We start from the raw sequence: 14,385 nt of genomic DNA on the forward strand, positions 1-14,385 counted from the left end.
GCTTTCCCTCGTTGGCGCACCGATTAAAGAACGGATGTCACATTGTGCACAAGATGAGGGCCAACCAAGGCGGATTATCTCTCCATCGCGATTTGAATCTCACTGCATAATCCCGCCGCATTGCATACTGGCACAGACTGTTGAGAGATCGAGCTTTGGCTGGGATAACCAGATCAAGGAGATATGAGGAGTATCTGCATCTGCCGTATTAGACCGTGACTTGGAAAAGAATAGCGCTCTCTGGGGCGCTTTGTGGAACTTAGAATTTACAGAGCGTGCAATAACTCAAGCTAGTCAAACCAGCAAAATCTCAGCTTCAGCAATATGTGAGCGCGCCGTTGAAAGTCGCCGGCGTCGCACCATCTCCATACTGCAGGCCCCCGGTGCCCGTTTACCATTCGCCATTAGCCATGCAAGAGCGGATGCGGATGCAGATGCAAATGTGCAGGATTTGCTGTCAGTTGGGGTGAATAGTGGAAGAATGGATATGTTGCCTTGATCACGCGCACACACACACACACACACATCAGAACTTTCGATTAGATCGGATTTCACCAGTTAATGAATTCCACCTATTTGGAGCGATGCTGTCCGATCTTTGGATGATAGATACACAGCCGAGTGAACCGGGCATGGGAAGGAGAGTAAGAGTGAACAGACTTACCCTCTGCTGAATGTCACGGCAGGTCTAGCAGATTAACACAACCTATCGAGGAACGATGGAAGACAAGATATCCGAGACTAAGTCGACTATCCCGCATCGGGCAAAGTATAAAGTTCCAAGGTTGAGTCAAGCTTCCAAGGTTATCCGGGGGGACCCCAGAGGCCCACGCAAGTGGCTGAAGGTAAAAAGCTTTTTAGAGCGCCACTTCTCGGCTTGGAGTTAGCTGATTCTCAGGAAATATTTAACCTTGCTCAAACTATTCAGGTACATTGGTTGATTACTTTGGGTACATATGTATACTTCTTACTTCTGACGTCCCTGTGCCTACTACTCGCGTTACACGTACTCAATACTGACTGACGCAATGCTTACTATACGACCCACGAAACAACCTTGGAAAAGGCATAGGTTAAGAGAAAACAGGGCCTGACAGAGGCACTCGGATTTCCGTATGTCGCTATTGTTCAAGACTCCTCGGAATCGTCACGATTCTCGCGCCTGCACCTACGTGACAGACCAGGAATATCCGTTTCCACACCAGTGTCCGGGCGGGAGGGGGAGATATGGTGGAGGTTGTTATGTACGTGTCAAGAAAGCCAGAAGAGCCAGGGTCGGAAGGGATGATAAGAGAGAGTAAGTGAAAAAGGGCAAAGGGGGAAATGAAAAAGAAAAAGCCATTTGCCATGCTCCATCCGTCGCTAAAAAAAAAAAAGGGGAGGGAGGGATATCAACCAGTCCGCATGACCGCTTATTTCGAGGCTTCCTTGGGCTCCTTAGTCTCCTTGGACTCGGTAGCCTTCTTGGACTCGGTAGCCTCCTTCTTGGGCTCTTCCTTGGGCTTTTCTTCCTTCTTCTCCTCCTCCTTGACTTCCTTCTCTTCTGGCTTCTCTTCTTCGTCCTTCACCTCCTCGCCGTAGTATCGGCGGAGGAGCTTCTCGACCTTGCGATATTCGACCTTGACTTCATCCAGAGTCTTTTTGATGGCCTTGAGGCAGGTCTCCGTATCCGGTTCGTCAATAAGACCTGTCTCATCCTTGTGGGCGCCGAAGTTTTGGATCTTCTCGCAGCCCTCCTTGACCTTGACAAGGCCCAGTGTGGCTGATGAGCCCTTCAGGAAGTGACCGAGGGCAGAGAGTTCAGCAAGGTTCTTGTCATCTCTGTTGTGCAATGATTAGTAAAAGGACTATGACCGCGAATTCCTGCAAGTAAGACATCACTCACATTTCCTTCTGTATCTTCTTGAAGGTGTTCTCGGCCTGGTCAAAGAAACCGTACACGATGCTCTTGCTGAAGTCGCGGTCCTCCTCATCATCATCCATCTCAAGGATCTGTTCGAATGTGCTCTCGTCGAGGATTTCCTTGTGATCAGAGAGCTTGGGCGGGCCCTAGACTCGGATGTCAGGCCGAGGAACCTTCGAGCACGGGCCAAGAAGTACTTACCGACTCGGCCTTTTTAGTATCGGCTGGTGCCATGGTTGTGTATGTGTATGTGTGTGTGTGTGTGAAGGAGATGCTTAAAGGAGTAGGCGGGAGCAACCTAGTGCAATGCGCAGATCGTCACAATCGTAGGATGGAAATGGGTTCGATTTCTCCGGTCTGATGCCCAGCCAATCCAGATGGAATATGAGGGGATCTGCTTGCAAATCCCAGTCAGCTCAGATTCATGCAACAGATCCAGATCTTGGACGGATGGAGTGTGGCAAAACAATGAATGTGAGGTCTTGAATGTAAAGATCAACGATGATACAACAAGGACGTCAGAATAGCAAGATCTGCACACAACGCATATGTCGTCTTACAAAGCCAGCAGGTGTTACGGATCCAGGAACCAAGGTAGCAAGGGAGCTGTCAACGACAATATGAGCGGCTCCGGGTCTATGGCCAAGGGGAAGAGGCTGGAACCGAGGCGAAATTCAGCCACCAGATTGAGTGATCAAGATAGCGACCAGGGCTGGGTAAAGGGAAAGTCAAGAAAAGATTCGAGGGGAATAGAGGGGTAGTACACAGCAGGGCTTGGAGGGGGAAAGAATTAGAGGAACCAGATGTGGAGGTGGTATATGGGCTAGAGGGAACAAACAGGGCCATTCAGCGCATATACTCGGACGGTAATCCAGTCACAGCCTTGTAAACAAGGACTAGCGCATCGCAAGAGCTGCAGCCCCAAAAGCCAGGGTCTCCACTTGACAGGGAATTGAAGACAGCGAAAATAGGAAGATATTCGAAGAGAGAGGGGCAGATAGGAAAGTCCATCCCACCTATAATATTTTTCTTTCCCTCTCAGTTTTGGAGATGACCACGTACCGAAAAAGGAGACAATAGATCCCAAATAGGAAAAGGAAAAGGAAGGGAAAAAAACCTTGAAAAAAGAAAAAGATACGAAAGCAGAGGAAGTCAAAGAAGACGAGGGGGGTGGGAAGAGAGGAAATCGGAGGGGCGGAGAAAGCGAAGAGAAGGTGGGTAGGTCAATTCCAATCCGAAGGGAACCAAACTAACAGATGGGAATTGGAGGTCTTGGGGGAAAAGATATCAGAGAAAATTGTGAAAAATTGCCAAAAAAAGATAAAAAATAAAACAATTAACGGTTGTTCATTTCATACTCACTTGAATATTGTATGTCGGATATATAAAATCAGTAATATTTGGTATTAATCCCACGTCCCTCTCATTTTGGCGTTGAACAACTCGGGGGAAACATTGCACTGGAACTATAGTATGTTATATTATTAGCTACAGTATATACGATGGTTTCTAATTGCACTCGTTCTTCCTGAAAACGCGATTATCTTCTTTTTCCGTCAAGGTCTCTCAAAAAGCAATTCTATAGACGTCCGACACCATTAGTGCAATCTTGTACTCTGTACGGAGTACACTTTGCTTTTTCGACTTACTTTTTCTCGGTTAAATCGTACGTTATCATCTTAAATTTCCAGCCACACAGTCCCAACTGTTATCTCTGGATCAAATTCCACCGTGCTCCGTTCATGAGTCTAGTGGAGTACGACCGTGGCATCAGTTCTTCAACTGATGGGTCCGGGAAGAAAATGCACGGAATGAACGGGACAACCCCTCGGTGACCTGCTGTAAGTGTACTGGATAGTACGGGTTTAGTGGAGACTGATAGGGTATAAAAAACAAAAAACAAAATGATAATAAAAACGACACGTTTTCTGACCGCAAAAAAGAGGGCTCCTATACCCATCTGGCAGCGGGAAGGAGGGCCCAGCAGGACGACATCATCGGACCGCCGATCCTAGCACGGAACGTCATTTGGTCTTCTCCCAAGCGAAATTTGGAAGTTTGGACGGTCACACGTGGAAACATTTGGGAACCCATTTGGGGGAACAAATGGCAATGGCCTTTTTCCTTTTGTCCCTGGGGCCATTCTTTGGAGAATCACCTTTTTTTTCATGGCTGTACTGCTTGAAAACAGAAAAAAACAGAAAAAAAAACACCCTGTCCTAGCAAAGTTTTAGCCGCAAAGGGAAAAAAAGGAAAAAAGACAAGAAAAGAAGGTAAGACGTAATAATCCCGGCTCTTACAGCAGGGAAACACGATCGACTTGGGCCAAGTGCGCAGATAGGACTTGATTCAGTCGGTCTGGGCCCTCAAAGGACCGTGTCCAGTAACTCGGAAATTGTTCGTTCTGCTTGTTGCATAGATTCCACCATCTGAGTCGGTAACAGTGAGTTGAACCAATGTGTGAGCTCACGGCTCCACGGCTCTTTTTTCCCCTTCTCGAGAGGGGAAGAAAGGGGGGTAATATTGTTGGGCTAAGACACGAGGGAATATGCTGTCACCGGTGACGATTGGGTGTTTTGGTGTTCCTTTTATTGCTTTTTTTCTGGTCGAGCTTCACGGTTCGGGTTCTCCTATGAAAGGACTGGTGTATACAACATAGGTTAGATATATACTCCGTATATCAATTGAGGTCGAATATGTCCATCGCGAGCCGCAGCCATCTTTGTTTATATAGAGAAATGGGGGCGTGCATCTCCTTTCCCCTGGTATTTTTTCGCGCGAAGTGGTTGGCACTAGCACATTCTCTATCATTACCCACCAATGAGATGATGGCATAGTCGCCATGACATCATACGATGGGGTCGTAGTTCCACCCACACCAGCCGCTGATGTCATTTTAGCGTCACAGCAAAATACGGCTACGTCAATTACAGCAAATTACAAAATAACATACTCCGGGATGTTTACTTTCTACTTGGTGTACCCTAATAATTCTCTCCAAGGTTTAGCAGATTGTATACTTCTCACTCCAAGTGCTGACAGATCCTCCTATCTCCTCAAAAGGCTTAAGGCATATACAGGGCGACATAGTGGCCCCGCCCATGATGTCAGTTCGCATACGTGAAACCCACGGTTCCATACAACATGAGAATGGCTGCTGTAGCACCAAATACAAATGATGCAAATTATATGGATTTCCTCGCCTTTGGTAATTAACATGCATCACTCTCTTCCATTCATACCGGAGAATCCACCGGACAATAAATTGAAGTACTTCTGCTGAACGTGGGGTCCTCGCTAAGCTCACCGAGTAACTCCTTAAATTAAGCGCTATCATCTCGAATCTGAGCAATCACATCCAACAACAATCCCTCCGATATCTGCCCGTCTGTCCATCTAGCCTTTCGGACATACCACCCAAACCAGTCAAGCCCAGAATAGGCCAGACTACGCATGTGTGCTGCCGGCAATACGAGATGGCAGCCAGCCTCTTGCAGTAGTCTGGACTAGATCGTGCAGTTTCACACCGCGGAGTCAGCTAGTCTTTGTATCCCTGGCAGCCAAGAGCTCCTCCATAGGAAGCCATCCGCTTCGCTGCCGGCCCATGCACTCGATTGCCTGGAGCGAATCATATCAAGCCTGTTCCTCGGCAGAGAGCTTCTAAAAATTGTTCGCATAATCCAGGCTTGCAGAGAGCATTTATCCGGATGCGACATTTCGACTACGGATTATATTCGGAGTGAACAACAAAGCGACTGCATGGGTGCTTTCTTAAAAGGGTGATTGGCTAAGTAGCATGTAGCGCCCGACTACTCCGTACTGATAACATAAAATCTACAGCGATACTCATATACCCTCAATAAAATAGTGCATTACCAAGAAGCCTAATGAACAACAAAATAAAGATGTGCCATACCCCAGATCCCAAACACGCTTTGTCTCCACAGCTTCTTCGCGGGCTCTAGGGCTCTTCCAGAATGCTTACGTAAGGAACCGCGACCTCGGTCCCTTTTTTTTTGTTGATCGCGAGCTTCCCAACCAAATCAACATTTCTAGTTCCTCCATCCAAGGCAACATCACCACCAATTCTCCTACGAGACCGACGAGAAACGACCCCGGTCAAAAATGGCCTCAACCAAAGCATCAAGCGCCCCGCGCTCCGGCTCTTCAGGCCTAACAAAATCCTACCTCTTCACCTACAACACCCTCAACCTCCTCGCCTGGGGCACCTGTGTCGTCTACACGGCCTCTCTCCTCCCAGCCAATGTATCGAACCAAACTCTCCCAAAGGTCTTCGGCCAGACCTTCTCCCCGCTACTGCTGGCCACGCAGTCCCTCGCCCTGTTAGAAGTTGTGCACAGTATTGTGGGCCTCGTGCGCGCGCCCTTCATGACGACTGCCATGCAGGTTTCTAGCCGGCTGCTGTTGGTGTGGGGGATTATGGCGCAGTTTGGTGGGGAGATTGTTGGTGCTGGGCAGGATACCCAGCTGGGTGATTATGCGTACCTGGGGTGTGTTTTTGCTTGGGGAATTACGGAGGTTATCCGTTATGGATTCTTTGCTATTACCTTGTCTGGGAACTCGGTTCCTAGCTGGTGGACCTGGCTGCGGTAAGTTTTGGTCTTTTTTTCTTTCTGACGAGGCTACGGTGTTCAACGGGCTGATGGGCTTCGCATTGAACAGATACAACACTTTCTACGTTTTCTACCCCATCGGTATCTCTAGCGAGTGTGCACTCATCTTCCAGGCCCTTGGTCCTGCTGGCGAGCTGAGTCCGCTTTTCCGTTACCTTTTGATTGCCATTCTGGTGATCTATGTACCTGGTATGTTGTTCTTTCTTATGGGGTGTTTGTATTATCAGTTACTGACTACCTACTAGGTTCTTATATCCTGTACACCCACATGATTGCCCAAAGACGCAAGATCATGCGCGGCAAGAAGAGAGCTGATTAGACAGATTAGCTGCCCGCAGCTCAACATAAACTTGAATAAACCGAGTGGGTAACGAAAAGATGACCTGGATCTATAGCCATCTAATGCTCAAAGACAATTCAAGGGTCCATCATATTTAGGACCCGGAGATCCGATTCTCTACGTCCAAGAGTAGGACTAGGATGTATTCTTCTGAATCTGCATTCGTAGAAACTGGACTTGGCGTCCCGCGAAGCTGTCTTTAACAACCTGTATGCGCTGTAAATATCCATGGGCCGGGCTTACAATCAGAAAACTAAGCATCACTCGGATTGCTAGCTCACTAGAAAGATCGTAAATAGAAATTCCGCGTGCTATTCGCTGTTGAAGGACATGATAACATCTCGACTTTTGAAGTGTCCTCCACGCTTGACGAATTCCGAGATATCGGTGATGTCAACCCCTTCACTCCGCAACTTCCATAGATTTCGAGCTCCTCGACATTCCCGTAAATGTTCTATGAATTCGTCGTAGGAGTACACTTTGTCCCGTAGAACACAAGCATTAGACTGAACCCTAGATGACCCCAGATCCTTTTCCAAAGCAATTTGACACCCACTACAGCAGACCCCAATCTGAGTGCCGCCGCTTTCAATGTCGAGATAGGGCAAAGAGGTAGTCACCATATAACGAAGTAGCGCTCCTCCCTTTGGCTGTGTCACTCGTGTCATCTCGTCTTCTTCATATAAGGATGACCTGCTTGACAAGAGTAGTTTCTTCCTGATTTTCCTATGCTAGTAGTATCTAGTATTTCAGTATCGCAGCCCTCAACAACTATTGCAATAGGCATAGATCTTCCTCCGCCGGGGACTCGTAAAGTCATAGTGTATCTGTAATTCGATTCTTCCCTAATTCGACTTCTTGGTCGTAACCTGCACTGGGCGACCTTCACGGCGTAGATATACCAGGTAGCCATAGCTACCAAGGGCGATAAGAGCAATAACGACGATGTTACCTTTTTACAAGAACCATTAGCTTGGGACTTTTGTTGTCGGAATCATTACACACGGGAAACTTACTGGCAATGAATGCCCCGACCCCGCCTGTGGCTTCCAAGCTTCCCTTTACCAGATGCTGTAGCATCTTAGGAATACCGGCGAAGAAGTCGGCAAAAGCTAGGAGTAGCTGATACCCCGTATCCAGCGTACTCTTCACCACAGAGAATATCACCTCGAATATGGAGGTAAGGAGGTCCTTGATGGAAGTAATAATCGATGTCATTGTTGCTGAGACTAGCACTGAGAGGTCTTGTGCGACAATCGCGAGCGTAGTATTGTTTCTGTTTTAGTTTCTGATTTCTTAACAGTAGTATTCTGCAGGTGGCTTCAAAATAAAAGACCACGTTTCGAATCCAGAGTGGCAAGTTTAGCCTAAGACCAGTCTTTGTACAAAAGTGCCTCCTTCCACCCGATGACGAAATGTGTGTATACCTAGGTAGAATTAGGGTTTTAGTGAGCATAACGGTACACAGTAGGATTGGGCGAAATTGTTTCGCCTCCTTGTTTTCGGGTCTGTCACCTGGTTAGTTACTGATCACCGATGACGTGAATTATAACAACTTAAACCCCAGGTTTGGAAGTGACAAGTGGGTTTATCTGAGATCCAGCCGAATTATATCCTGTTCTACAATGATATGACGTCACATATGGATCCGATCAGATAAAGTCAACCCCCAGGTTTCCAAGCTTCAAAAGGTTGAAAGGTTGCTTTCTAGGTTCAATAGTTGTACACCTTACTGCTAATAGTTTCTGGGGATGTTGATTAAAATTAGGTGTGATCGATATCAGTCAACATAGATGTTCGATTACAGATATATAATAGTGATTTAAGGCAAAGGCAAGAGCAGGTCATACGCACATTGCGCGCAAGTTTCAGGATATGTCAAGTTACATCCATTGGCATAAAGTCATTCGCAAATATTATACACATAAAGAGCTGTGTCTGCCCAGCACCTAGGTGCTAGCATATTGGTCAGGGGCCAATCCATACGGACAGTCCTGGGCATCCGGGGTCAACCCGTACCCAGCCCGAAAGTATCTCATATTCCACAGCGGTTCAATTTCCATCAGCACCCGTTTAGTGCTTAGCGGCCTCTGCATATCATTAGCATTGATTCCATGCCACAGCTTTGTTTGGGTTAGACGATCTTACCCTTGTTAACGTCGGCCTTGGTGTTGTGGGACGCCTCGTCCTTCTTGTCGAAAACAGCATCCTTTGCGGCTTCAGCTCGGCTGCCCAAGCCAGCATCAGAGTCCTTGGCGACATTCTTGTTGGCCTCCTTTGATGCCTGGGCACCACCGCCCTGGAGGGTCTCCGAGACGTAGTTAACGGCGTTCTAAAATTAAGGTATTAGTACTTCAGACAAGACAGCATTCACCCAGATATATGATGCGAACCTTGGCGGTTTCCATGATGTTGTTGTTAAAGAGGTTGTTGAAATGAGCTTGAAAGTCTCAGATGTTTGTTGATTTGAAGGTTTGTAGATTGTATGAAAGATGAAGTCAATGGCAGAAGCAGAAGGGGGCTACTTGTACTAAATGGCACAGTGTCTGGTACCAGGGTTTAAGCTCTGACGTCATCAGACAAACAACTTTCCATGGAAGAGTCGACCAACTTCCCAGGTCGGTGATGTAACGAAAGGGAGGATTACTTGTTCTTGCATGTACGATGATGGAAGAGCCCACTTATTGGTTTGACTTTTATTGTACAATTACAACATAATTTAGGTCGGGGTACGGAGTATATTGTACGCGTTTCCTTGAAATTGTGGAGCAACAGCCACAAAGTCAGGTCTTCTTCAACGGTGTGGTCAGGGCAGATATCTCACTATATTGTAATTAGTCAGTCTCTGTATTGTAGATGGTCATGGATCTTGAGCTGGCTCATAGGTTTGGGGCCTTCCTTCCATCGCAATTGAAAACACAATCATTGTTGCACTGGTTCAGTCGGGAGACAAGCTAATGAATACATCCTATCCCGCAGAGTGGGTGGATTACTTATACCAGCGGTGATATCTTTGATCCATGCATTAATATCCACGGCAGAGAATTCAATGTCGCATTCATCCACGGCACAGTCAAAGTCTCTTTTGACCTGGCTCTTATCAAAAACTTCCACCCATCCTGCGTCTAGTCTTCGCATCTCATCAATGAATGCATCGCGTAAGAGAGTGGCCTCATACAGCCATAGCTGTTCAAGGTACAGTTCATTGGAACCTCCATTATCTTGGGATGGAGGGATAGGCTCTGAGCGTCGTGGTTGCCCGTCCAAAAACAAAGGATAGGAGCAGGCCTTCCATAAAGGCACCGCTGAAACACACTCCCAGTCTAGGAGGCCAGTCAGTTCTCCATTGTCATCAACGAGGATATTGTGTTTTGAGACGTCATGATGGAATATCATTGACGGCTCTGGGTCATGGTTGTGCATTGGAAAGACCAGAGGAAGAAGGGATTTGAGGTTGTCGATGATTTGCAGCGTTCTTGTAGCGTCTTCCACTTCAGCTTCACCGTCCCTATCAAGATCTCCAGCCGAATGTTTATTGAGAGCCGAATGACAGTCATTTTCGTTGAATAAGAGGCGAGACGTGATCCAGTCCTCACTTGAGCGAAATGGGCCTCGATGGACATCTTGGTGGATATGTGAATCCCATAAAAATTGCATAGAAACAATGCGGCCCACATGAGGTAAAGCCCATTCTGAAGAATGTTTGTCGGGGATACTCAGTAAGCCAACTCCCGAGTTCGCGCTCGTGGGTGCGCTATCACTATCTAAGGCGGGTTCCTTTGCCGGATCTGATATTTTGGTATTGATCAGCTGTCTAGTAGACGATGTTTCTTCACTCGATGTTGAATTTTCAACAACAGACGATTCGCCATAGATGTTTCCAATTCCACGCAATTGATTTCGAAAAAGGCAGGCTGAGCCTGCGGCAAGCTTCCTAACTAGGCGTGCCTTCGCATCGAAAGAAAGAGACTGGTAAACTTCACCAAAGGGCTTTCCGGGCATTTTGGTCATGAGCATCCATTCAAATCCAATCAGATTGTCTCGAGACGGTTGGTGAGCGATAACTCTAGGAATTGGGAGGCTTGTGATACGGCGCACCCAATCCATTGTTACCACTTCACTCATGACTTTGTAACGCGGATCGACGGGCAATGACACTCGCATGATAAATGGTTCATCATCTATGCTGACGTTGTAGATCTTGTTGAATCCACCCTGAACGAGGAAAGTCACTTCAACTGTGCTTGATGGCCGGAGCGACTGTACTGTCTGCTTTATAGCCCCAATGTCAGGTTCAACGGTCCATTTAGGGTTAGAACAAATAAAGTCTCCCTCCCATGCGAGACCGTAGAACTGTTGTTCCTGTGGCTCTAGTGGCTTCCATTTTGGTAGGGTGACTGGAAGTGGAGGAACCCCGCTTTTGGCGTGTTGCAATATGTTATTCAACCGGCATGGAAATAGTATTTTCCATTCTGGGTGTGAGTAGTGTGTATATCGATCGATCTGTGAGCTGTAGCCTTCACTACCTACCTAGGTAGGTACCTAGGGTACATATTATGTAAGAACCCCATGTCCACTATCTAGAAGGTCGGGGGGTTGTTTATACGGAGAGAAGGCACTTGGGCAACGTGATGGATCCAGGAGGAGGTCAGGGGTCATCTATAAAAACCCCCTTCCACCCACCTAGTCAATCAATATTCTTTAGGCCTGTGGCCCCTCAATCTTTCTTGTCCCATATCAGCAATATTCTTCAGACAACAACCTATCATCACAATTCAAATATTTTTGACTTGCAAGCTAACAATGGGTTTGTACCATACACATGACTGACATAATTCTATTTCTATCCTGGGTAATCCTGGGTAGTTGTCATTAATGGATCATCTCTTCGTGTTAGGCTAGAGCAGGCTTTTGTTATTTCTTCCAGGTCCCTTCCTATTAGCCGTGCTTGTATCAATAACAAAGAGCTTCCCGGGCTTTGGTCGTTGAAGCATTACTTTGTTCTAAACAATGGCTTTTTACTTTCTCGAATCTCCTTGAGTCTTCAGTTCCCTTTGTTCCTCTGGGATATCCTCTTTAGAGAATTGACAGGAGACGCAAACAATGCAACAAAAGATTCAGGGTTGAAAGCCCATTGTATTATTCTATTCGAGTTCAAAGAGCTAACTAAGTACCAATCGGTTAAATAGTCGTCAAGTTCCACGTCAATTTCCGATATTCAGAATCAAGCAGCGTTCCGACTAACCATCTGACAATTCAATACTTCAGCATACCATATCCATTTACCTTCTTCGATCTTACCATCTTCCAATATGGCCTCAGCTGGGCGGAAAGCTTTCGAGAATGAGATAGAGGCATGGGAAGCACTTGGTATCGTCGACCTAATTGGCCACCAAACTTCCATTCTAGATATTCTCGAGGCAATCTACGCTCCTATCCACAACAAGTATGTTTTTGATGGATACCTCCCTGATGGATTCTTTGAATCTGCCGAGGACGAAATTCTAATAGCGCTCCGCTGCTATCTTTCCAACGTCCCAGAGACTGTAAGGGACCATGTACCAGATGATGATGAGCTTTGCTTACGTTTGTACGATTTTATCCGATTTAAGCGAGCTGATGATCCTGCGTGGATGCATATCTTGCCAGAATGGGACTTTGAGCTGGAATAGCCAGAGAGGGGAGAGATAGAAAGAAGGAAGAGATTGATTCTCTGACATGTAGAGTTGATTATCTCTGCTTGAGTTATAGGTATGGTTTCCTAGATGTATTGATTTTTGTTTTTTTCTAGAAAAACCCAAACTATTCGCTTCCCTTCTCCTGTAGTGTCTCAAATCTAAAAATGTAACCTCTGCAACCTCTAGATATCACACTTTCTCTGCTAGGCGCTTTCCTAAGCTGTCTATTTTTGAAGTAGTCCAGAATGTAAGCTAACAGAAGTACAGTTAGAGACAGACAATAGTTTCAACTCAATAAGAAGAGTAACACTAAAATAGTGAGTGCTCTAAGTTGCGGTCATTGTTTCTGACACCTTAAAGGGAAGCGTACGCCAGTTGTCCACCAGTTGGCAAGTCCCATAGGCTAAATTCAACAGCTATCAAAATCAAACAACCTCACAACAGAATTCATCGCTAACCACCACTCGCAAACGACAAATAAATCCACCATCTAGATACATGCAAGATCATCATTAGTCCAGCCATACCATAATCAACGAGAACACAGGGGACATTGAAAATCCCACAGATTTTCCCTCTAAAAGAACCCACAATCATACCAAAAAGGCGTAGTCGTAAGCGTCATGTCATGAAATCGTAACCCTCCTCCCCCAAGACCTAATTAAACCCTCCGCGAAACCACCGCCCCCCGACCCCCCAACCCCAGTCCCAACCCTAACAGGCCTACTCCCCTCCACTCCAACTCCCACCCCGCGACCGATCACTCCCACTCCCACTCCCACTCGCAGACCCCAAAGAAAGCACATCGTCCTCACGAGCAGGTTTCCGTCCCACGCCAATGGCAACGCGCATCCCCTGCACAGCGCCGCCGTGCTCATGTCCCACGGGGTACATGCCGTCGTTGACGGAGAAATTGCGGCAGATGAGGTAGGCGCGCATGGCGGCGCTCTCGCGTGCCAGCGTCTCATTGCTGCAGATACCGTCTGTTCGGTACTCGCGGTTGTTGACGCGCACGGTACATGTGTATCCGCTGTTGCTTGTGTAGGCGTTGTAGATTGGTTCGGGCCAGTTGCGGCGGCGGCAGAGGCCTGGGTTTGGACTTGGTTAGTTTTGGTTTTTGAATGGTGGGATTGGTTGGAGTGGAGTGGGGTGGAGGGGTAAGGTAAGGTCTTGGGTGTTTGTTTTTCTGCATTGGGTGTTTGGGATACGGTGGCAAGGGAACGGGTTTGGGGGCATTGGTTCGCGTTGGCAATGATATGACATGCATGGTTTGGGGAGGAGGTGGTGATGGGGAGAATGATGACAACGATGACATACTGGTCAGGTATAGGATATAGTACATCTTGGGATTTGGACTAGACGCAAGCTGGAAGCGAGAAAGACGGGAAAACTAGAGACAGGCGACGGACGACGGCGTTGCCACTTGTCCAACTGCAACGAATTGCGACAATTACTTGGAACACATTGGATAGATCTGGCTTGCAGGGAGACGGGTTTAGGGCTGAGGCTGAGCTGCTAGGTGTGCAGTCAGAAGATATGCGGATCGTGATGCCCAACGGCGTTTGCTTTGCTAGTAGCGGGGAGGGTGTGCTGGCGTTCCAAACAAAAGCACGATTATAATACTAGTGAAGTCCAAGAGTGTCTAATTCAAAGAAGAGTGAATGAAAAGCGCGAGGGTGAAAACAGTAGAGAGAAATTGAGAACTAAATCAAGATTGCGAAGGGAATATTGGAAAGATGCCACACCCATATACAGATATACAATTTTCTAGAACCGACTCTCCCCTCCTCCGTACAACAGGAAAAAAAAGAAAAAGAAAAAGAAAAAGAA

The 14,385-nt window shown here is 47.0% G+C and overlaps 7 protein-coding genes across 7 annotated transcripts; 2 read left to right on the forward strand and 5 right to left on the reverse strand.

The window, feature by feature from the left end:
* Nucleotides 1-1,412: 1,412 nt before the first annotated feature.
* N7489_010821 (Hpt domain-containing protein) lies at nt 1,413-2,137 on the reverse strand (the record flags this gene model as incomplete). The annotated part of the gene is made up of 3 exons (XM_056716570.1): nt 1,413-1,821; nt 1,886-2,049; nt 2,105-2,137. 3 exons carry the CDS (start codon nt 2,135-2,137, stop codon nt 1,413-1,415), a joined length of 606 nt encoding a protein of 201 aa, XP_056564192.1.
* Nucleotides 2,138-6,028: 3,891 nt separating this feature from the next.
* N7489_010822 (protein tyrosine phosphatase-like domain-containing protein) lies at nt 6,029-6,856 on the forward strand (the record flags this gene model as incomplete). The annotated part of the gene is made up of 3 exons (XM_056716571.1): nt 6,029-6,513; nt 6,587-6,726; nt 6,783-6,856. The coding sequence occupies 3 exons, from the start codon at nt 6,029-6,031 to the stop codon at nt 6,854-6,856; spliced, it is 699 nt and encodes a 232-aa protein (XP_056564193.1).
* Nucleotides 6,857-7,188: 332 nt separating this feature from the next.
* Nucleotides 7,189-7,697, reverse strand: N7489_010823 (uncharacterized protein; the record flags this gene model as incomplete). The annotated part of the gene is made up of 2 exons (XM_056716572.1): nt 7,189-7,608; nt 7,650-7,697. The coding sequence occupies 2 exons, from the start codon at nt 7,695-7,697 to the stop codon at nt 7,189-7,191; spliced, it is 468 nt and encodes a 155-aa protein (XP_056564194.1).
* Nucleotides 7,698-7,722: 25 nt separating this feature from the next.
* Nucleotides 7,723-8,095, reverse strand: N7489_010824 (uncharacterized protein; the record flags this gene model as incomplete). The annotated part of the gene is made up of 2 exons (XM_056716573.1): nt 7,723-7,829; nt 7,894-8,095. The coding sequence occupies 2 exons, from the start codon at nt 8,093-8,095 to the stop codon at nt 7,723-7,725; spliced, it is 309 nt and encodes a 102-aa protein (XP_056564195.1).
* Nucleotides 8,096-8,950: 855 nt separating this feature from the next.
* N7489_010825 (uncharacterized protein) lies at nt 8,951-11,430 on the reverse strand (the record flags this gene model as incomplete). The annotated part of the gene is made up of 5 exons (XM_056716574.1): nt 8,951-8,967; nt 9,026-9,209; nt 9,271-9,317; nt 9,877-11,294; nt 11,408-11,430. 5 exons carry the CDS (start codon nt 11,428-11,430, stop codon nt 8,951-8,953), a joined length of 1,689 nt encoding a protein of 562 aa, XP_056564196.1.
* A 759-nt stretch (nt 11,431-12,189) lies between these two features.
* N7489_010826 (uncharacterized protein) lies at nt 12,190-12,549 on the forward strand (the record flags this gene model as incomplete). Its single annotated transcript, XM_056716575.1, has 1 exon — nt 12,190-12,549. One exon carries the CDS (start codon nt 12,190-12,192, stop codon nt 12,547-12,549), a length of 360 nt encoding a protein of 119 aa, XP_056564197.1.
* A 729-nt stretch (nt 12,550-13,278) lies between these two features.
* Nucleotides 13,279-13,897, reverse strand: N7489_010827 (uncharacterized protein; the record flags this gene model as incomplete). The annotated part of the gene is made up of 2 exons (XM_056716576.1): nt 13,279-13,643; nt 13,873-13,897. 2 exons carry the CDS (start codon nt 13,895-13,897, stop codon nt 13,279-13,281), a joined length of 390 nt encoding a protein of 129 aa, XP_056564198.1.
* Between the last annotated feature and the right edge of the window lie 488 nt (nt 13,898-14,385).

This window comes from Penicillium chrysogenum (genome assembly GCF_028827035.1).
Source record: "Penicillium chrysogenum strain IBT 35668 chromosome Unknown utg000005l_segment0_segment0, whole genome shotgun sequence".
In the NCBI taxonomy this organism is placed as follows: Eukaryota; Fungi; Ascomycota; class Eurotiomycetes; order Eurotiales; family Aspergillaceae; genus Penicillium; species Penicillium chrysogenum.